Source organism: Danio aesculapii, chromosome 4 (assembly GCF_903798145.1).
Source record: "Danio aesculapii chromosome 4, fDanAes4.1, whole genome shotgun sequence".
Classification (NCBI taxonomy): domain Eukaryota; kingdom Metazoa; phylum Chordata; class Actinopteri; order Cypriniformes; family Danionidae; genus Danio; species Danio aesculapii.
The window spans coordinates 45,734,378-45,756,838 of NC_079438.1; the positions used below are offsets into that span (position 1 = coordinate 45,734,378).

The window sequence follows — 22,461 nt, forward strand, 5'->3', positions numbered from 1 at the left end:
ATAATAATAATAATAATAATAGTTAAAATTGTTTAAATAATAAAGTAAATTTAAACTTATATTTTGCACAAACACAACAGGTCATGTTCATATTCATGAATATGCTACAATATAATGAATATGATAGTTATTAACAGTTCAACAACGCAAATAGTGAAGTAAATTTCTTATTTCATATATCAATAGGTTTATGTAATATTTTTTAACCAAAATTTTTATCATGCAATGTTTTTATGTCAATAAAGTCACAATGCAATGTATAAAATAATCTATAAAATTATAACTATATGAGCAATTCCAGCGTTATAGATGTGACATTTACAGTAAAAACTCAAAACATGGAAAGTATATGTTAACCTTATATTGAAACATCTGTTTATATTTTCCAAAACAACTCACCACAGAGTTGTGGGATTAGAAAAATGTCAATCTGTAAACATATTTTATATTTTAAATTAGGAAAATAAACATGCATTATGGATTTGACCAAAAAAAGTCTGCAAGTTTACAGTATACAACATACTTTGTAGAAATTCTGTGAATTAAACTGCACAACCCAAAAGAAATAATGCTAATCAAAAGGATAAGAGTCGGCTCTCTGTTAAACAAACATGATTGATTTGATTTGATTTAATATTTTTGCATTTATAGGGGAAAAGCTTCATTATGGATGTGACGCTTTTCCGTTATGGATGTGACGGATGTGAAATTTCCACTTGTGTGATTTTGGTGAATCAAATATAATAATTTGACAACACTGACAGAGACATTTTTGAGCATTTGTTTAAGTACTGTAAAATACTTGCTTACACAAAAAATGTAGAAACGGTTTCTCTATTTTAGTGAAAACCTTTTTTCTTCATGGCAAGGTTGACATTTGCGTGGAATTGCTCAGATACATTTGAGTTGAAAGTAACTATGATATTTAAAAGCTCATGTGTAATATTCAAGAAATAGATGACAGAAAAGCTTTTTACTTTTACATCCTTCCACGTGATCACCTGACAAGTGAAAGACTGGTTCTCTGGACTTACATCTGTACAACGAATAATTAATCTAGCTCACAAAACTGGTCTGACTGATTAATTTATGAATCACACTAATCCAGTAGTTACAAGAGCAATTACACTTTGAACAGCTTTTGATTTGCTGCTGAAACAAAGCAATGGCATGACTTAAGAGCTTGGGTGGTAGAAACGCCTATGATGTTTTTGTGAGCTTTCTGTTAATTGTAATTGCTTGGCATTTTTGTGATAACCATTACATCACTCAAAGATTTCCTCCGCTTCAACGCAAAAAAATCGCAATTACTTTATTATATCAATAAAAGCTAACAGGTGAGATGTAAAAATACCCATTTAAAACGTGACGTCTCAGTGCACGTCACCTGGCTGTCACTCATCGCCATGGAAACCGATGTCAACATGACAGAAGCGCTGACAGTTATGGAATCGGACAACGCAAATGCGGCTTATAAAATAAAAAACATCGACTGGATCTCATGCAAAGACTTCACAATCGAAATCGGAGAGCAACAGATCAGACAATATATGGCCACGTGGGAGATCCAGCACCCAGGCTGGCTCTGCAGTCTGAGGTTTCTCCAGCAGGCAGAGCTGGAGTTCAAAACCCAGTACCAGTACGAGGTCCAGTGGAGCATCCCGACCCGATCCACCCCGATCCCCAGAGCCACAACCCGCGTCTACTTCATCATAGAGATCTCCAGAATCAAGCCTGACAGCCTGCCCGTGGACGTGCACTTCATCATCGAAAGCAACCGCTCCAAACATGTTCCAGGACAAACGAGGTTCAGGGAAAAGTGGCTGATGGATGTCATCGAGAGCAAGACTTTGCTTTTAGACACTGTTGACTTTTAAAACATCGATATCTGCCAATAGAACTGAGCTTGCAGAGAACATCTGTCAATGGAAATCAATTTGGTTGTACCTAATAAGAATACAACTAGTATTTCGTATCATTAGAAATACAAAAACGCCTCATATTTATGGTAAATGTGGTGTTTTTGTCATTGTTATCAGTAGTTATTTACGTATATTATTATAGATACGTCTATCTTTATTGAATATCTTTATAAATGTGAGGCTTTACTGTTAATATATGTTTGTTCTTTTCATAAGGCTGCTCGTGGGACCTTTGGTCTTGTTATGATAAGCTAGGAATGGTTCAAATAAACAGTTCCGCTCGTTTAAATGGGGATTTGAAATATCGAGGAGAATAATAAACGAACATACCCGTCCATTCCTTATTATTCGCTGTCATTTCGTTCAGGAATAACTGAAAGCGGAGAGCTGTGTCAATCCCGAATGGAAGATTTGACAGGAAACGTTTAGAAACAGAAAACATGACGTGATGCGAGCACAGCCAATCAGAGCGCCGCGATTGTCCTCTTCTCCTCGGATGACAGGAGCAACACAAACAAACGGGAAAAGGAACACTGCCGACTATTGGTTGAAAGGCAAATAGCGCACCCAACTATACGAGATAAAATTATTAATTAATCAATTGTTAGTAATATTAAGAATGAATAATATAATAATAATAATCTTTTTCACACCTTTTTATTGGTCATTTTTTGTTTCAAGAATAAGAATAAAAGTTACTTGTAAAATGTTTTCTCTATTTAAAAACAATAAAGTAGCGAAAGAAGACTTCTCTTACGTAGGATTATAAAATTAAAATATTTGCATTGGCCAAAACTGATTTGCTAAAGTTATGCTGAAGCAACAGCCAACAGAGGATTCCGCTTGGTCTTAAAGCCTTTTTCGATGGGTTATTTTCACTATTTATGTTGGCAGAGCAGTCAAAATAGGACAAATGAGCTCATGTATGGGACTAATTCTGGACATTTGTCAGTAAGGGAACCACCCGAATCCCCTCTAGCTATGGGCTTGAAGGACTATATAAACATTTGATTTCATTTAGTTTAACTTTAACCTAAATGACCTGAAACAAATATAAAAATATCAACATTAAATTGCTTCATAAAATAACACAAAAGCAATTAAAAAACTGTATTTAAATGTTTTGATAAAACTAAAAATATTTTAAAATATGCTAAACATTAATGCAATTTATAAAAGCATCTCTACTAAAAACACTGGCAAATGATATTTATTTACAAATAACATGCATTTAATATTAGTTTTGTAGTAATTATATTGTCAGGATGTGAATACAGTGTACTTTTGATATATTTCACACACAAAAAAAAAATATCTTCTAATTTTATGAGGGTTTAATTTCTGATTTTATTTACAACCTGCCTTAAAGACATATATAATTAAAAAGACAAATAAAAAATAATATAGATCAAATTTGTAACCCTGTGTATGAAATCTTCAGCCTTTGAAAGTTCTTTAACTAAACAGTATAAAAACAATAATCAGTTCAATAAAAACTGCTTTATTTGCTAGAATTGGTACTAAGTTGTTATATTTGTCATTAGAGTTCACAGTGTTGCAATAATCTCCCACTTCTCTCACAGTCTGATGTAGGTTGCTCCAGTAGGTTTTGATGTTTGCCCGAGTAAAGCTCCTGACTTTGACTGAGAGGAGGAAGCCTTACAGGTAGAGCTGTCTGTCCTTCTAGAAACATCTCCAGCGACTGAACCCGCCTCTCCTGCTGCAGCCAGTACAACATCTCAGTCCGGTCCCAGCGCATCTTCTCCCTGTATGGACGACCCTGGGACAACCAAAAAACAATGACAAAGATGAACAACTGCAAGCAAATTAACAATAGTGTATACAAACAGTCACGCTCTCACCTTATAGCTGATGTTGTCATGAAAACGGGTTGTGATTTGGCCTATAATCTTTAACAGTTGCTCATCTACAACTGAAATTTGAGAGGTGAGCTTCTCCCTTTGAGTCGCCTCCTCCATTCTAGCCATGGATGAGCCAGGATAACCTGTGTATTTACATTATATCTGTATTAATTATATGATATAAATATATATAAAACCATGCATGCAGTACACCATCTGCATGGGGCAGAATGCATTATTTAGTGCCTCTAATGTACCTGGCTGGAAAAATCTGTTGGGATCAGAGGCCTCCCTCTCAAAATCCTCCAACCTGGAAAGCAAGAGCTCCCTCTTGTGGATCAAACAGGTGGCCTGCTCCCATGCAGAAATAGCCTGATAGAAAAAGAAAACATCTACGTGACAACACTAAAGATGATGAGGGAAAGCCAGGACAGTTTTTTTATCATTATTATTATTATTATTATTATTATTATTATTATTATTATTATTATTATTATTATTATTATTATTATTATTATTATTATTATTATTGTGTACCTCCTGCAGATGGTCCCTGTGCTCATATGAGCTGTATTTGATGGCCATGTCTAGTCGCTGTCCTTCTGGCAGATGCAGGGCATTCCAGACCTTTTCCAGCCTGAGCTGCAACTGTTCAGTATCCTGCAGAGCAGAAGCTGGACCTTCACCGTCCTGTCCACAACAAACAGTCTCTCTTTCAGACTGAAGAACATCTATAAATCCATCCATCAGTTTCTCCATGCATCCATCCATCCATCCATCCATCCATCCATCCATCCATCCATCTATCCATCTATCCATCATTCATTCATTCATTCATTCATTTTCTTTTCAGCTTAGTCCCTTTATTAATCTGGGGTCACCACAGATGATCCAGTGATCAGTCCATCTCTCCATCCATCCATCTATCCATCCATCAATCAATCTCTCCATCTATCCATTCATCAGTCTCTCCATTAATCCATCCATCCAACGATCTATCAGTCCATCCATCCATCCTTCTGTCCATCAGTCCATCCATAATTCTCTCCATTAACCCATCAATCCAATGATCTATCAGTCCATCTGTCCATTCATCCATTAATCTCTCCATCCAACAATCTATCCATCAGTCTCACCATTAATCCATCCATCCAATGATCTATCATTCCATCCATCCATCCATCCATCATCCATCCATCAATTTATCAGTCCATCCATCAATCTCTCCATCCATCCAACAATCTCTCCATTAATTCATCCATCCAACGATCTCTACATCCATCCAATGATCCATCTACTCACCCATCCATCAGTCTCTCCATTAATTCATCCATCCAATGATTTATCAGTCCAACCATCCATCAATCTGTCCATCCAACCATCTATCCATCAGTCTCACCATTAATCCCTCCATCCAATGATCTATCATTCCATCCATCCATCCATTCATCAGTCTCTCCATTAACCCATTTAACCAACAATCACTCAATCCATCCTTCAGTCTCTCCATTAATACATCCATCCAATGATCCATGCATCTATCATTCTCTCCATTAATACATCCATGCATCTATATTTATCAATCTCTCCATCCACCCATCCATCCACCCACCCATTCATCCGTCAGTCTCGTCCGTCTTCTCACCCATCCATCCATCAATCAGTCTCTCGTTCATTCAGCAGTCTGTCTGTCTGTCTGTCTGTCTGTCTATCTGTCTATCTATCTATCTATCTATCTATCTATCTATCTATCTATCTATCTATCTATCTATCTATCTATCTATCTATCTATCTATCTATCTATCTATCTATCTATCTATCTATCTATCTATCTATCTATCTATCTATCTATCTATCTATCTATACTTTCATCCATTCATCTGTATTAAATTTCAAAACAGAGGAACATCATTATGAGTCTCTGTTAAAAAAGTGATTATGCAAGCTTGAGCTATGATTCAAACTCATTTCTGTTGACATGACATGATAGATAAAGAAGAAATTAGTTCAAAACAGAAGTGCAGTTTTATATTACAAGGAAAAGAACATGAACTCACCACATCCTCTTCAAACTTTCTCTCTGAAACACAGATATTTCGGGCATAAAATAACACATTTTCATAAACAGACCAATATTATTTTTGTTTATAAAGAAAAATAACATGCCATCCACTTTTGGTTCTCTCCCTAGTCCCCCCATTTCTATAGTGTTGATGTTCCAGAATCCAGGAACAAACTCCTGTTTGCGTCTCCTAAGTGAATCGAACCTTTCCTGCTGCTTTCTGGAAGTGATGATCATCAGATAATAATGAAAAGATTAATCTATAAGTTCACTTTTAATTATAGACATAAAATAACTGGAATCTGCAGAGAGTCACATTCCTAGTATCACACGTTGTTTTGTGAGTGTTTTCCAACTATGACACTAATTATGAAGACTCACTAAATCATGTGTCAACCTCCAAATAAATTAGAGAAGATGAACTAAACATAAAATCCAGATATTAATACCAGACCTTCTCCTCTCCTCTTTCTGCTGCTGATCCAACTTGTGTCTCTCTGCCTCTTCATCATCACCATCATCACTGTCATACAGGTGAAACAGCACTGACAGATAATCAGAGTCCTTCAAAGCCAAGGCACAAATATCAATCACAACTACTGAAGTATACAGATGATCCTCCAGTCTGACTATTCTAATCATCATTCATTAGCAAACCCACATATTATAAACTTACCTGAGTGGAAATATAGTCCAGATAATCATCCAGTGATAGTTGACACTTCCACCATTGGAACCAGGCTCTGTACGCTCGTGTGGTCACATCTTCAGGCCTCTTTTTGTTTACATTCCTCTCCATTCTCTCTCTGCATTTATGATGCAAGATTAAATGTCATATTGTGATATCAAAGTACAAATTTACAGATAACAAGACAGAACGGTACCTGTGGGATATGTTGTATGGATTGGGCCTCCTGAGTGACTGGTTTATTAGTTTGTCATAAATTGTTCTTTTTGAAATGAGACATGTGGGATTTGTCAAGGAAGGCTCAATGCTGGGATCCTTCAGAAGATGGACAGACGGTTTTATTATTTTCAGATCCTTGAAATGAGGATGCCATCTACAAATCATCTAGTCCACAGATTATTACTCGGCTTACCTCTTCAAAGTTGAAATACTTTGTTGAAATATTCCTAAATAATTCCTCATAGACTTTGCTCATCTCCAGTTTCTGCTCAACCAAGTTCTGATCCATCTGAAGAACCGATGCAGAATCAATCTAGACATTGGAATTATACATGTAAGTCCAATATAAGCCAAATTCTAAGAAATTACACACCATTTAATGACTTTAAGATTCATCCAAGACCTGCAGAAACCCTGTTAAATATTAATAATATATAAATACATTTTAAATATAGAGATAATATTATTTAAAACTACAAAAAAAATAGAAAAAAATCCCTTATGGAAATAAAATATGCATTGTAATTGAAAACCAAACATTTGAAAAGTTGTCTGAAATAACATATAATAAAATAAAATAAAAATTCTGAAATAAAAATACAATTTAAGCTAAAGATACTCTTTAAAAAAACAAATGAAAATGCCAAACGCACACAATAAAACCACTAAATCATAAAACATACTTAGAACTAACTCAAAGCACTAATATATACTACAATACTAAATAAATGCATTTAAATGAAACAAATAATAAAAATAAAAAAACAAGATTCAAATTTCAAACTTTCAAAAATACTGTAAAAGTATATAAATACTACTAAAACGACACTGATATCAGAGTAGCACCTCTTCAGTGAGTTCATTGTAGACTGGTGGACACATTCTGAGTTTGAGGGTCTCTGGAAAAACCCAATCAGGCACTCTGACCGCAGCTGTGCGCATGATGGTTTGAGGAGTAAACGCCACACTGATCACGTCTCCTTGTGCATGCAAAGGTTTTTCCACAGCTTTGCGCTTTTTTTTTTCCTTCACTTCCTCTTTCATTTTCTAGACAGAAAATAGCAATAAACAACTGTAAAGTCAGATCTGCACATGGTTTATCGCAGAAGATCCAGTCTCTACGTACCAGGAGTCTTTTTTTGAGCTTTTGGAGTCTGCTAGAGTTAAAGAAGGTCAAAGCTTCTATAAGCGGGAACAGATCTGCCTCACAGTTACTGTCATCTTCATTATCGCTCTCCTGTAATAATCTAAAAACACATCGATGCTTATTTTTGCACTATGACTGATATGTCGTATGGGTGAATTGTAAAATCCCAACCTCTTCAGATCCTCTCCAGGACTCATGTGTTTCTCCAAGCTGGAGGGAGAATCTGTAGACAGCAGGAGCAATGGAGATGAAGGCCGACGAAGCAGCTTGATGTCCAGCTCCTCTAGAAGACTCTCCCTCCGCAAGTTTGGCATGGAATGACATCCCTAAGAAAGAAGAAACAGAATTTGACAATATGCTAATCGTCGAACATTTGCAATAAGGAACTTGTGGTTAAATTTCTTGTCACCTTCAATCTGACCGACCGGTTTTGATTGGGACTCTGATCTTGCTCTTGTTTTAGTATACTGCAGATACTTGCTGTGGAACCTGGATGAATGAATGCATCTTAAAGAGTGTCCTATTGTAATATCTTGAATTATAACCCATCACCTGCATATTTGGTTGTATATAGGCATTCTAATATATTGACCTTATTCTTCAAGTTCAAGCAGGTGCCGCCATTGGAATCTTTTTGGCCCGAGACTTCCGATCTCATTCAATTCCATAGATTTTTTTTAGATGTTAAGCTTTTTGGTGTTGCAAACTGATATTTGCTTATATTATTCCACTTTTTATGCATAGTTATGAACACACTTGTTTGTAGAGTTTGTTATTCCTAGTTATTTCTCCAATAGGAAACAGAATGGGAAGAACAATTGCAAAAATGAGCGCACTTCGGCCTTGCAGATTAAGGTCAATACATCACTTTTTATTATCAACGCACAGCTCGAAATGTAACAATGTAAATTAAACCGGAGGTCATTTAATAGCCACTGGTGTCACCAATCACAAGTGTTTCTGAATTCTACACATAACCGATTTAAAGGGATAGTTCACCCAAAACATTTAAATAACCCCATCCTTTAGTTATTCATGATGATGATCATGATCTTCACGATGTTCCAAATTTGTATGACTCTCTTTGAAAAACAATCTTTTGAGATATTTTGAAGAAATATCTTTGTCTGTATGACGAAAGTAAAAAGAGTTCAAAACGACTTAAAGCTTCCTGTAAATCAGTGTTTCCCAACCCCGTTCCTGGAGGCACACCAACAGTACATATTTTGAATGTCTCCCTTATCTGACCCAATAACTTCAGGTTTTGGAGTCTCTTCTAATCTTCTGATGAGTTGATTTAGGTGTGTTTGATTAGGGAGAGGTTGAAAATGTGGACTGTTGATGTGCCTTCAGGAACAGGGTTGGGAAACACTGCTGTAAATAATGTTCATTTTTTACACAGACCTACTCTTTTGCTTCATGAGACCTCAACATATCATCAGGAGCCATATGCATTCATTTAGTTTTGCCTTTATATGTTTTTTGATTCTTATAATACTGTTAGCTGCAGACATGCATTTCTGAAACACTAAGGACAACGTTTCAGATACAAACTGAAAGAATTTCCTGAAGAAATAGACACTCGACTTATTCTTGAATGGCCTGGGAGTGACTACATTAGTAGTATTCTTTGGGTTAACTATCTCTTTAAAACAACATGTAGTTGAACACACAATTATGTATATGTATGTCTTGCCGTACACTGTTTGTCGGTCTTATTTGAGATTTGCTCCATGTTGCAGGGCAGAAGGTCATACACACGTTGGAGATCCAGCTCCCCGATTTTGTCCTGAATCTATAAACACAGAAATTCATTAAAATGGCCTTAACATTTCAATCTTTACAACATAACACACCTCCCTGAGGTCATCCTCCACAGTTTTTTCCTGTGTGCACATCTCTGTGTGTAAAGCTTTCTGCTGTATCACAGTACTGCGCATAGCCTTGATTCCTGTGACAATCCGGCATCGAATTGAACGAATATTCAAGCTGCAAACAAAAATAGTCACAATTTAATGTCAAAAAATAATAACTATAAAAACTATTTAAAAAAACTATAATAATAATAATAATAATAAATATAATAATAATAATAAAAATAATCATAAAAAGTATCATTATAATAACAATAATAATAATAATAACAACAATAATAATAATAAATATTAATAATAATAAAAATATTAATAATAAAAAATAATTAAAATAAAAAAATAATAATAATAATAATAATAAAAAAATAAAAAAGTATAATTAATAATAATAATAATAATAATAATAACAATAACAATAAAAATAATAATAATAAAGTATAATTAATAATAATAATAATAATAATAATAATAATAAAAATAATAATACAAATAATTGCAGACACACTTACAGGCTGGTGCAGTCCACAGCCAACTGAGCTGCCAGCCTCCTGCGGTTGGCACAATCGCTGAAGACCCCTCTCCTCCGCAGAGTCTCTGCCAGGTGAAGGTAACGCAGAAACAGCTGCTCGCAGATGTGCAGCACCTCGCTGAAGGTCTGGCGATGCAGCTGCACTCTCTCATCCCGACTCAGTGTGGAGTCCACGGGACGGCTTTTCAGGTCCTGCCAATTCAGAGCCAGCTCAGAGGACAACACTGCAGTCTGAATGTCAAAAGCAAAAAGAAAGAGATATAATGCAGTGTACCATCCAGTAAATGCATAAACAAAAGAATCTGAATGAATGAAAAAGTCTGCACACACTGCACACTCTCAAAAATACAAAAAAAAGACAAAGTAACAATAGCTTGGCTTTGACGATGGTCAATATGTGACCGAAGTGCTTCCCTGTTTTCAATAAATTGCTTATATCACTTTATCTCACTTGTGTCTTTTTGATTTTTGAGAGTTGTGAAGATTTTTTTAGTCACGTAAAGGGTCATTTCACTCAAAAATGAAGATTTACTCACTCTCAAGTGTTTTTTTTCACTGTTGAACACAACAGAAGATATTTTGAAGAATGTTAAAAACCTGTAACTATTGACTTCCATTGTAAAAAAAAAAACAAAAAACACTTACAATGGAAGTCAATGGTTACAGGTTTTGAAAAAAATGAAATGATTCAGAAGAAAAAATCTCATAAAGGTTTGAAAAAGAAGCAAAGGTGATGTAAATGATGATATAATTAAAATTTTGGGGGGTACTACTTCTTTAATTAATTTTTCATGAATGCTTTCAGGCAATGTTTACACTATATTTTAAAAACATCTTACCAGAGAGTGTCTGTCTTCATCACAGATGGAGTAATGCTGTGATATCTGCATGATTCTGTCCTCTAGCTGTTTGCACAATTGTGTCAGAGATCTCGGGATGCATTTATTATTCTTATTAACTGAAGACTCCAACATCACTTCCTTAGACCTGTCTGAAGATGAATTTATGAATCGGCATTACTGTAACATCAATGCCAAATCTTTGATAGTGGAATAAGTACCAACCTGTCATCCTTCCAGCACCGATGTCCATATGGCAGACAAATTAAATCAATCTCTGAAGAATTTCTTGATTGTGGACCATCACTTGGAGATCACATTGTACATAAATACTGTTATTTCCTCTGTCATTCTCAAAAACAGTCAATGCACAAGAGGAATATCTTACAGTCTTATGTTAAAACTAAATCTGAACAGATGTTTGACATTATAAACACTATTTAAGCGTAGAAAGCATAGTCAAACTAAATAATATTTAAAAAAAAATCTCCAGGGTTTTACAAAAACAGCATTAAGAATCAGCATTCAATCGGCAGTAGCAGTTTAAATGCAGTTTTAAGTTGTTTTAGGTTTAAACCTGGCGCAACAACACCGCACTTAAGTGAATATCACGTGATTTCTGTCAAAACAATACTAATAAAGTATATTTATAATTAAATTACAATACACACGGTTTAAGAATTAACTAGGCTATCAAGTAGTGTGGTCTGAAGATCAAAATCAAGACAAAAGATAGTTTATCGGAATGTGGCTAAAGTTCCGTGCATGTCAGTGTCCTAACAAGCGACGTAACCCTGGAAACTCCGTCTGGCACGACTCACGCACGACGTCATCGCGCAACCTTGAACCTGACACTACGCTGTTTAATTACTTTTAGTTTTGTAATTTAACTTTCTCTTGAAAAGAACTTGAAAAAATAATCCAGTTAATTAATATGAAGTCATTAAACTACGTGCGCACAATTATTAAAAACAAGCTAATTCAAAAGCTTTTCAATGAGTAAAGTCTGAAGTAAACTAAAATTGTTTTTACATATAAACATTGAGATATAAATATTTAGAATAAACTAAACATTATTAGCATAATATAAATTAAGAAGAGTCAAGATAATAAATGATATTTTAAATTAAAATAAACAAAAAGGTGGTTAAAAAACTGCTTGCAAAATAGTATACAAGCTAGCTTTAAATGATAAAAATTTATTTAAATAAATGAGTAAATATGCTAGTTAAATAGATAAAAACAATAAAAACACAATATTATGTTAAATATTATTACAAATTCTACAAAATAGTATGATTGTGAATCCATAAATGGCAACCGTCACAGAACCCACCTAGCGAACATATAAAAGTACAGCAGCTTTTAGTGTAAACTTATCAATACTAAATATTGTTTTATTAAATCCCCAGCTAGCTTCTGTTAGCTAGGATAAATGGGAAATATTTACAGTTCTAAAAAAAATATTTTCTGCACAGCTGGGGTCACTATAATAAAACTTAAAAACACAGCACATTCAGTATGGTATAAATAAATTAATTAATTAATTAATTAATTAATTAATAAAATCCTAATAAAAAGAACATCGTTGTTGAATTTCTTGTAAACTTTGACACAGAGAGAGCGTCTATAGACAGAGAGAACACACCACTTCCGTTTACATTAGCCCCTGTCATCCGGAAGGGTGGTACCTGTTCAATTTCTGCAAACACGTCTTCTGTCGTCTCAAGCCAGTAAAAACAACATGGATATGTGCAGGTCCTGCTGGAGAGGCGCGATCAGTCAGTCTTAGGCCATTTGATCTGCAGTGAGGACGTTCAGACGCGGATCGAACCTTTACCTGGATATACGCGTCCGTCAGGTAAACGCTGATTCACCGTTTGGACACTTTTGGGTGCAGGTAAGTGATTTTTACCTTCGTTAAAGCATTTGGTAAAGTTACAGATCACTAAATCCTGACTGTTTTACTTTGAATTGCTCCGACGAGTGCTTGTCGTTCCCAGGCAGGTGGCATTTAACTTGGCGTTTTGGAAACATTCGTTGCTTATTTAGTATTTAGCAGCGTTAATGTGTTGTTTGTGTGTGTATGTTACTTAAAAAATCATGTTAGGTAATATATAACTGTGAATTGCTCCCAATTATTTTCAAAAATTTTTGTTTTATTGTGTGTGTAAAATCACCCTGGTTAAAACATCATCTGTATATCATATTAGATATAGTATATTAAAATATCATCTGTCCGTCCGTCCGTCCGTCCGTCCATCCATCTATCCATCCATCCATCCATCCATCCATCCATCCATCCATCCATCCATCCATCCATCCATCCATCCATCCATCCATCCATCCATCTATCCATCTATCTATCTATCTATCTATCTATCTATCTATCTATCTATCTATCTATCTTTCTATCTATCTATCCATCTGTCTGTCAATTTATCCATCCGTCCGTCTGTCTGTATCTGTCTGTCTGTCTCTATCTATCTATCTATCTATCTATCTATCTATCTATCTATCTATCTATCTATCTATCTATCTATCTGTCTGTCTGTCTACTATACTAAACAATTGGTTTTAAATAGAAATACTGTATTAAATGGTGTTATGGATTTAGTTACTTTTAATAATCAATAATGTTGTGGACTTTAAAAGGTTGATAATCTAATCAAATTGCTTTTAGACATTTTTTACAACCTAAACATTGTTCTATTGTAAGAAACATAAAGTTTATTGCGTTTAGGGTTAAAAAATAAAATCGCTTTTCTGGAGACCTTCAGACATATTAAATACACATGCTCAAAAAAAGTGAAGAACTGTATTGTTTATACCTTGAGATAAGTGCAACAAAAGAACTAAATTAGAGAAGACTTATAAGATTTTCTTTATTCAGGTACTCCACCTACTTCATCCTAAAACAAATCAAATTTTCTGTTGTTAGCATTAGGCTAGCATTGTTCCTCTTGTCGATTCTTAATGAATGAATTTAGTAGTATTTCCAACTTCCTTAATGGAAGAGCAATATCAAGATAGCGTTTAGCACTCGCTAAAAAAAAAGTCCTGTAGTTGTCAAAATGTTCAATCAGCCTCGAAAGTTTCATAGCCTCTTTCATTTCTGCATAAATCAGATACAAAACAAATCCATCACGAAAACACCTTTTGGTCGAAGAGTCTCTTTTCCCCCTTTTGTAAAAGCTGGTGGCACTAATGATAGCTTTCGAGCTTGGCTGTCATTGTGCTCAGTCATGTTGTCGTTTATTTACAGAGGTAACATGACCTCGCTGCTACTGAGCTTTTAAAAACCAAATACCCGCATGTTTCTATTTTCCCACGAGCACCTGCTTTGATAGCAGCGATTCGAGGTTTAGCTGAGGCCCAAAGGCTCTCTTCTTGTCACATTTATCACAGCACTGCCATTGTGGTGAAGGTATTCAACCTTTTGCCCTAAAATTGTGTTGAAGAAATGTTTGGTTACGCAAACTTCATTCATTTTTTCAAATCATGTTTCTCTGAATAAGAATCAGAATCAGAAAGAGCTTTATTGCCAGGTATGTTCACACATATGAGGAATTTGCTTTCGTGACAGAGCTTCAACAGTGCAACAGGATTACAGAGACAGGACAAAAAACAGATAATAAATATATTTAAAAAAAAATACAAATAAGTAGTGAAATCAGATATACAGATTGACAAGTGTATGTACAGGTATATTACTATATACAACATTATACATGCAGCTGTTATGTGCAAATTGGCATGTAAAGTGTGTTGTTAAATAAGTGTATATGTGTATAAAAGTGTATAGCAAGTAGTGATGTTGGTTCCACAATTATTATCATCAAGTGTTCATGAGATGGATTGCCTGAGGGAAGAAACTGTTTCTGTGTCGGGCTGTTCTGGTGCGCAGTGCTCTGTAGCGTCGACCAGAAGGTAACAGTTCATAGAGGCAGTGTGCTGGGTGTGAGGGGTCCAGAGTGATTTTGGCAGCCCTTTTGCCCGCTCTGGATAAGTACAGTTCTTGCGGAGTAGGAAGGGTTGTACCAGTGATTCGCTCAGCAGTCCGAACTATTCGACGTAGTCTTTGGAGATCGGATTTAGTAGCTGAACTAAACCAGACAGTTATTGATGTGCAGATGACTGATTCAATGATGGAGTTGTAGAACTGTTTCAGCAGGTCCGTTGGGAGGTTGAACTACCTCAAGTTGAACTTCCTGTGATGATTTCATACTTCCAGACTAAATCATCTGTCTGTTCTCCCGCTTTTTTTGATAGTAGTTGACTTAAAGAACAGTGTTCACCATTACCGCCTCCTCTGACCTCTTTGCTGTCCAGCACCATGAGTGGTCAACCACGGAGGATCCGTCTGAAGCCATGGCTGCTGGCACAGGTGATCTAATAATTACATTGCATTTTTGGAAGAAAATAAACACTGTAAAGGTTCATTATAAACCATTTCAAAATGAGGCATACTAGTATAGATAACACATTGTTTAAACCAAAAATGACCTCCCTCATGTCCTTCCAAACCTGCTGTTAGAAACAAAAGAAATCGTTATTGAATGTGTAATGCTTATAATGTGGATTGCATTGGTTTAATGGAAACTATAATGGTTACTGTGGGTCTTGATTTAATTTTTTTTCCTATCTGTGCCATTTTATCCTAATCCAGTATGACCCAAAACACACAACTAGGTAGGGTTGCCAGATCTGTAACAAAATCAAACTACAGCCAAAATCACAAATGTCACTGAACAGGCCCTATAAATATGAAATGACATGTATGCCACTTCCATACCGGAAATACTTAAGATTATGCTTTATACACAATTTCAGATTGAAAAATATAATCTTAAACACTATTGTTGGCATAAATGAGCTCAAAGCTAGAAAACGTGGTATATGCCACTTGTGAAACATTGTAAAATTCTTTAATGTCTTTTGCCCTTTTGTAATTGGATTCTGTGGGAATGCAAGTAGGAACTTGGATGCAAATTGATCAACATGGTCATGATTGAGGTGATCGACACAGAGTTTGTTTTGAAAGTACATTGCCCCACTACCTGACAATAGAAAATTGATTTCGGCACGTCTGTAATTTTTCTAAAACATTGCTAATATGACCCTCAGAGTTCAAACAGATTGGAATGGTATTACCATTCGGCAGCCATCTTGCTCTCACCCATCCAAAACCACCACATATCATCAACATCTAAAATGAAAGGAATACTAGAAGAGGAATATCATTGAAATCTTGACACGTCAAGCTTGTTCTACATTAGTTAAGTAAACGTTTCTCACCCCACCAGATCAACAGTGGGAAATACCCAGGACTGCATTGGCTCAATCAAGAGCGTAAACTCTTTCGGATCCCTTGGAGACATGCCACCCGCCATATGCCTACCCTGGAGGAGGAGAACACTATATTTAAGGTGAATTATATGGTTTTGCAATCAATCATGCAAGTAGTATTTCATTACGTTTTGTCACCTGGATACCGTGACTACAATATTTTTTCCCCCCTATGTCTACATTGTGTTCTAAACTTAGCACTAGGGAGATTTGGGGGGTGTTTTGAAGCTCCAAGGTACTGAAATACCCAGTAGTTTCACTCTTTATTGTTCAATAAAAGAAAGCATTTGGAAATAAAATGCTAGTTTGCTGTTGATGTTTACTGCACAGCACTGAGCCATTAATATGTCTGTATTCACAAGTCTCTGCAATGTGTTAAAGGACAGGCTTTTTAATACTTTTGCAATCTCACTTTAGAGAACTAAAAATGGAGTTTCAATTCCACTTGACTTCACCAGGGCAAGATTTTAAAGAGGAAGTCATGAAGAGTTTAAAACCACGAGGTCAAATACCCTGTTAGAGTTTTCTGTCTGTTACAATTGCTTTGAGTTGCAGATCTTAAGGTTTAGTCAATATATTTATCAGAAGAACAGACTAAATATTTTGATAATTGAACAGATTGAACTCCACCGATTGGACTATATGCTAGAATAGTTATATCTTGCCCCCTAATTGTACTCAAAATTGCACTGTTGCATAACTGAGCATGTGTTTACACTTGTAGTTTGGATTTTTTGGTTGGTACCAAAAATTATAGCTTTCTTCCTGATTCGCTTAGGGTTTACGCAACTTTATTTTTGAGAAAATGGTGAGCTAAGACACAAAACAAACAAATCCAAAAATTAATTGTATTATATATATATTTTGCTAACTTACCAACAGGAAGATACCAAAAATAAAACCTCTTAAATGCATATTAAGTACATATGATGGAAATTGTATTTGTTGAGAACTCACAAAGAGCTTTGAGCAATTTAAAATGGAGCCAAAAAATCCCCTACATTAACATTTGGAGAAATCTAACCAGAGTATGTTTTGATTGATCTATTATTTCAGGAGTTTACACTTAGCTGATGATTGATTAAAAAGCTTGTTTGGCATGCTGTCCTGGGAGAGAGCCCTGAGCTCATAAGATCCTCGAATGCGGGGCTCCCTTTTTGCAAGGCGAGAGAGGAGTTTGAGCTCAGGTAGATCGTGAGAACTCCCCTGCTGTAGTAGCTAATGAACAGATAGAGTGATTGCTCTACTACTTACTAGGTGCATGTCTATGGTGCCGGGATAATGTGTAAACTCAGCACAGAAATGTTGGCTGGCTTGGTAAGGACTAGAACCAGTGATGTCCTTGCTGTGAGGCAACAGTGCTAACCACTGGGCCACCGTGCCACACATCTAGAAAAAGGAGGAGTAGGGGTGGAAGGGGGGATTCTTCAAAACGAAGGTGGCTGTTATGTGGAACTTAGCGTATTTTTAGTGGCTTAGGAATCATCTGATGATGAATCATGAATTGGATAATGCAGGACCAGCCGCAAGCAATCATAAGCACGTGATCCTCTCGAAATTGGTTTATAAATAAACTTCACAAAAATAAAAATGGTAAGCCACGTGTCTGCTGTAGATATTTTCTTTCATTGGCTTATTTTATCGCAGGCTTGGGCTCTGGAAACTGGCAAGTACCAGGAAGGAATAGATGAGCCAGATCCAGCCAAATGGAAAGCTAACCTCCGCTGTGCCCTAAACAAAAGCCGGGAGTTCAGTCTCCACTACGATGGCACTAAGGACACCCCCGTGCAGCCCTATAAGATCTATGAGGTGTGCGATCAGTCAGTCAACGGAGGTAAGGACTGAAAATTCATCCTACAAACTAGTAACTCTAGGATTAAAGCATAATATTTGAAAATGTAGTGTAACTGAATAGTGCACTAATGGTATTGTAGTTCACCATTGATGTTTTGGTTGTCAAGTACTTGCCCAGGTCTATAGACTGAACATTACATTTTCACAAAATGACACTTTCATAGTTTAATATGGTAATTGGTATCATTCTCGAAGACGTTTACTGTTCACTGACTCCCAGTAAATGCTGTTGTATACTAAAGTAATTAAAAAAAATTGATAATTGGGTCATGTAGGTGACTCCATAGTCGTTTTATTGGAACAAAGACATATAAGCAATGCATGATCTTTCCTTTTGTTGGTTTTAGATGCCGGAGAGGATGAGGAAGAAGAGGTAAGTGCTGAAGATCATAACATGTAGAAAATTTAATCTAATCACTGCAAGTGAAATGAAATAAATGATAAAATCCTTTATTTCGCAATTTCAGCTACAAAACTTTGTCCACCTTTCCATTGGTAAGAATACCATTTAAATGTTTCTTTTTAAATTAATTTTTCTTTATAATATACATATTTTTAAAGAAATATTCTGCTGCTTGTTTCCTGACAGATCCCAGAGTGGGCAAACTTTCCAACTACCCAGCGTACCCTCCTAGAGTTGAAGTTCCCTTTACTTCTCCCATTGGCGACAGTTATAATCCTGCCCACCACAATCCTCCAATGAACCTCATAGGAGACATTCACAATAACCCGAATGGAGGTGCTTCTATGGTCGCTCATCTTGCCCAGCCTAGCCCTGTACCTTCTGAATTTCCCAGTCATAGAGCTATCAAAGTTGAACAAGGAGCATTTCCTGTCCATGGTGGCGGACTGCCGAATGGTATGGGAATGGGAACTGGAGTCATACCGCCTCCCGTTCTTCAAGATGTAGTTACTCATCCCGTAGGACCTCCAGCCATAGTGGACAGCCCGATGCAGGAGGTGCCATCTCAAGCAGAGAACCAGATTCATCCCTGCATCTCAGAATTGCTGAGCAGCCCACACATGCTCCCATGTAAGCCTCGTTCTTCTGGATTTATGACAAAGACATGACTAAATCTCAGGATAAAAAGTAGTCCCTCCTGTTCATTTTAAGTAATGCTGATCTTAAATGACTTTTTATAGGGTGTGTGTTAAGCAGGGGTGTCCAAACCTGTTCCTGGAGGACCACTGTCCTGCAGAATTTAGCTTCAGCACTAATTAAACATGCCTGAAGAAGCTATTCACGGTCTTCAGATTCAATAGAAATGTCTAGGGAAGTGTGTTGGGGTTAAAATCTCTAGAATGTTGGCCCTCCAGGAGCAGGATTGGTATTAAGGATCTAAATCAACCTATAGTGCACACCGTAGTTATATTATTATTATTATTATTAAAACGGCAGTAGTTAGACTGGAAGTGTAATATTTAAATCGTAGTTCATCCAAAAAGGAAAGGTCTGTCATTATTCTCACTCCTTTTGTGGTCCAAAACTGAAATGAGTATGTTAGGCTAAATATTCATGCCGCTCGTTTTTATATACAATGGGAAGTGAACACTGAGCAAAACTGATGTTCATTGTTTTTCCCCCTACTTCTCTAGTAACTGATCTGGATATCAAGTTCCAGTACAGGGGTCGGACGGCTGGTTCTCTGACCGTCAGTAACCCTCAGGGTTGTAGACTTTACTACGGTAACCTGGCACCGACACCGGAGCAGGTGGAGCTGTTTGGTCCAGTCACACTGCAACAGGTGCTGTTTCCAGGAACGGCTGAGATCCAAAATGAGAAGCAGAGGTTCTACACCGATCATCTGCTGGACGTAATGGACCGAGGGCTGATTTTGGAGATCAGGGGACAGGATATCTACGCCATCCGGCTGTGCCAGTGTAAAGTGTTCTGGTCTGGGCCAGGTGTACTCGAGCAGGGTCCACCCAATCCAATGGAAAGAGAGATAAAGATCAGGGTCTTCAGTCTGAACAACTTCCTTCAGGGTAAGATCAATCACTCTTGGATTTATTGCAACTAGAGACTCAACTGAGGGCGCTTTCACACCTTCTTTTGTTCCGAAACAGGGATTAAAATTGCGACAATGTTTATTTATGTTCTTGGAGCTAAAACCAAACGTGTGCGAGTAAACTCTGGTCACATTGGTCAGAGTTTCACGGTTTATTTTGCTGAGTCCCACTCAGCTGTCATGCATGCTTATTTTAATTTATGACGATGAGCAATAAGACATTAGCGAAAAGCTGTGATTTAATTTTGAATGGTGACACCCACAGACATCGTCATCAGAGGTAAGACTTTCTCATACTGAGCCGTTGGCAAATGCATTATAGGCTTTACATTATTGAGAGAATATTGAGAGCGCGATTGCTGGTTCACATTTTCCAAACGAACCGCGCTAACTGGGGAAACACCAGGTTCCAAAAACAAAAGTCTAGGTGTGAAAGCACCCTGAGACTCAATATTGAAAGTTTGGAAGAATCAAACTGGAAGCAAGGTGACAGAATTGTGACCCAATTTATAAGACGACAAAACGCTCACATCCATGAAGCAAATAAAGCCTCACTCAACCAGACTTTGCTCTTCATTTTGTTGTAGTAATGCTGCAGGGGTTTCCTGTCTTTGTTGGGAAGTGAATAAAAGAAAATTGCCCAACTTGTCCTGTATATTTCAAATACACTTCCGCACTTGTATGCTGGAACTTTCGTAGGAGGCATGTAACATCGTGTTGACAAGTATTCGATTTAGATAAACAAAAAAATGTCGTCCTCTTTCCCGCCAGCTCTCATTTTGTATCAGAAAGGAGAGGCGCCCACTCCACCACCCTTTGAGATCTACTTCTGCTTTGGGGAGGACTGGCCAGACAGAAAGCCAAAGGAGAAAAAGCTCATCATTGTCCAGGTGTGGAGATCAAATCATGTAGAGCAGGGGTCACCAATCTTGGTCCTGGAGGTCCGGTGTCCAAAAGCTCCAACTTCCCTGGATGTTTCAAGTATACCTAGTGAGACTTTGATTAGCTTGTTCAGATGTGTTTGATTAGGGTTGGAGGACACCTGTCTTCCAGGAACAAGTTTGGTGACCCCTGATGTAGAGTGTGAAGACTGCTTAGTCATTGTTTTACACAAGGTGGTGTGCTGTTTTGCTCCATTAGGTTGTTGGGTGTTTCACATTACTTAATACCATGTTTTACCCAAATCAGCATTAAGAATTTGAGCTGAGGCGAAGGTTACGCTGCATTGTATTAGTCATGTTTTAACCACATCTTTACAAAGTCAAAATTGTTAATATACACTGTATTGCAGATCTTTGTTTCATAATTTAGCATTTTCTAGCTAGCATTGATGTGATGTAGCAAGATAAACAAGATCTGGTTAGCAAACCATGTTAAATAGTGTTAACACCAAACGGTGCTCTATTCACTAGCTGTTTTAGAGCATAATATAGATTAGCGTTAGGTTTTTAGATGTAGCATTTTGCATTGTTAGCAATTTAGCTCAGGTATAACTAAGTGAACAGTTTTCCCAAGTCTAATCTTTTGCTATATAGTGTATTTCATCCTTTTATCATACAAAATCAGTTTTTCCCAAACCTAGCTTGGACTTCTAGAGCAAAACAAAGCTGCTTCTGCTAACTCTATGCTCTAATTTGTTTTCATGTTAGGTTGTTCCAGTTGTTGCCAGAATCCTTACCGAGATGTTTTCAGGCGAGCTCTCGTGGTCTACAGACAGCATTCGGTTGCAGATCTCCAACACCGATTTAAAAGACCAGACGGTGGAGCAGTTCAAAGAGCTTCACAGATTTTTGCAGAGTCAAAGTGCACATCCCAACTGGGCCCACTAACTGAAAGGAGAGACCATTATTATAGTTCTCATTCAAATTTGAGGTCCTTTCGGCACCTTTGAACAACAAAATAGGGAGGTGGCCTCAAATTTGCCTGAGTGAAAACATTTCTATAGGATAAACTGACCACTTGACATTTCTTTTCTAACATTTTGTTTGTTGTCTTTATGTAAACGTGTCTTTTAAAATGATGTTTCAATAAATACCATTGCAGTATTTTAAATGATTGCTGGTATGCTCAGGTTATGCACCTACCTGACCCTGATACACCCTAAAAA

The 22,461-nt window shown here is 36.7% G+C and overlaps 4 protein-coding genes across 5 annotated transcripts in view; 2 read left to right on the top strand and 2 right to left on the bottom strand.

Moving 5' to 3' along the window:
* The window catches only part of pnpla8 (patatin-like phospholipase domain containing 8), an 18,976-nt gene extending 16,633 nt beyond the window's left edge, over window positions 1-2,343 (bottom strand). The window contains exon 1 of the mRNA XM_056455807.1: window positions 2,253-2,343. The gene's annotated coding sequence lies outside the window, so the exon portion shown is untranslated. The remainder of the gene's footprint in view (window positions 1-2,252) is intronic.
* akap14 (A-kinase anchoring protein 14) lies at window positions 1,407-2,026 on the top strand. The gene has a single exon (XM_056456376.1). The coding sequence runs from the start codon at window positions 1,407-1,409 to the stop codon at window positions 1,875-1,877; it is 471 nt and encodes a 156-aa protein (XP_056312351.1). The 3' UTR covers window positions 1,878-2,026.
* Window positions 2,344-3,407: 1,064 nt separating the features above from the next.
* On the bottom strand, window positions 3,408-11,558 carry ccdc87 (coiled-coil domain containing 87). The gene is made up of 19 exons (XM_056456377.1): window positions 11,368-11,558; window positions 11,143-11,294; window positions 10,284-10,534; window positions 9,730-9,889; window positions 9,602-9,695; window positions 8,310-8,389; window positions 8,072-8,226; window positions 7,880-8,000; window positions 7,600-7,800; window positions 6,947-7,066; window positions 6,731-6,849; window positions 6,523-6,652; window positions 6,301-6,410; window positions 5,951-6,066; window positions 5,842-5,864; window positions 4,322-4,474; window positions 4,042-4,156; window positions 3,785-3,927; window positions 3,408-3,702 (listed from the first exon to the last, which is right to left on the bottom strand). The coding sequence occupies exons 1-19, from the start codon at window positions 11,393-11,395 to the stop codon at window positions 3,463-3,465; spliced, it is 2,511 nt and encodes an 836-aa protein (XP_056312352.1). The 5' UTR covers window positions 11,396-11,558; the 3' UTR covers window positions 3,408-3,462.
* A 1,261-nt stretch (window positions 11,559-12,819) lies between these two features.
* irf5 (interferon regulatory factor 5) lies at window positions 12,820-22,406 on the top strand. 2 transcript variants are annotated; one of them, XM_056455810.1, is made up of 10 exons: window positions 12,820-13,042; window positions 15,415-15,529; window positions 16,449-16,571; window positions 18,139-18,325; window positions 18,693-18,718; window positions 18,813-18,840; window positions 18,935-19,378; window positions 19,942-20,331; window positions 21,126-21,244; window positions 22,004-22,406. In XM_056455810.1, exons 2-10 carry the CDS (start codon window positions 15,479-15,481, stop codon window positions 22,181-22,183), a joined length of 1,548 nt encoding a protein of 515 aa, XP_056311785.1. In that variant the 5' UTR covers window positions 12,820-13,042; window positions 15,415-15,478; the 3' UTR covers window positions 22,184-22,406. The 2 variants fall into 2 exon arrangements, with proteins under 2 accessions (XP_056311785.1, XP_056311786.1); XM_056455811.1 differs by having other exon boundaries at window positions 15,418-15,529.
* The last annotated feature ends 55 nt before the right edge of the window (window positions 22,407-22,461 follow it).

Coding starts and splice junctions, on each gene's coding strand:
- ccdc87 (XM_056456377.1), bottom strand. CDS start 11,395: ATGGACATCGGTGCTGGAAGGATGACAG. Junction 11,295..11,367: donor CGGTGCTGGAAGGATGACAG/GTTGGTACTTAT, acceptor ATTCATCTTCAG/ACAGGTCTAAGGAAGTGATG. Junction 4,475..5,841: donor GAAAGTTTGAAGAGGATGTG/GTGAGTTCATGT, acceptor TGTTGTGGACAG/GACGGTGAAGGTCCAGCTTC.
- irf5 (XM_056455810.1), top strand. CDS start 15,479: ATGAGTGGTCAACCACGGAGGATCCGTCTGAAGCCATGGCTGCTGGCA. Junction 16,572..18,138: donor AGGAGAACACTATATTTAAG/GTGAATTATATG, acceptor ATTTTATCGCAG/GCTTGGGCTCTGGAAACTGG. Junction 20,332..21,125: donor TCTGAACAACTTCCTTCAGG/GTAAGATCAATC, acceptor CTTTCCCGCCAG/CTCTCATTTTGTATCAGAAA.
- akap14 (XM_056456376.1), top strand. CDS start 1,407: ATGGAAACCGATGTCAACATGACAGAAGCGCTGACAGTTATGGAATCG.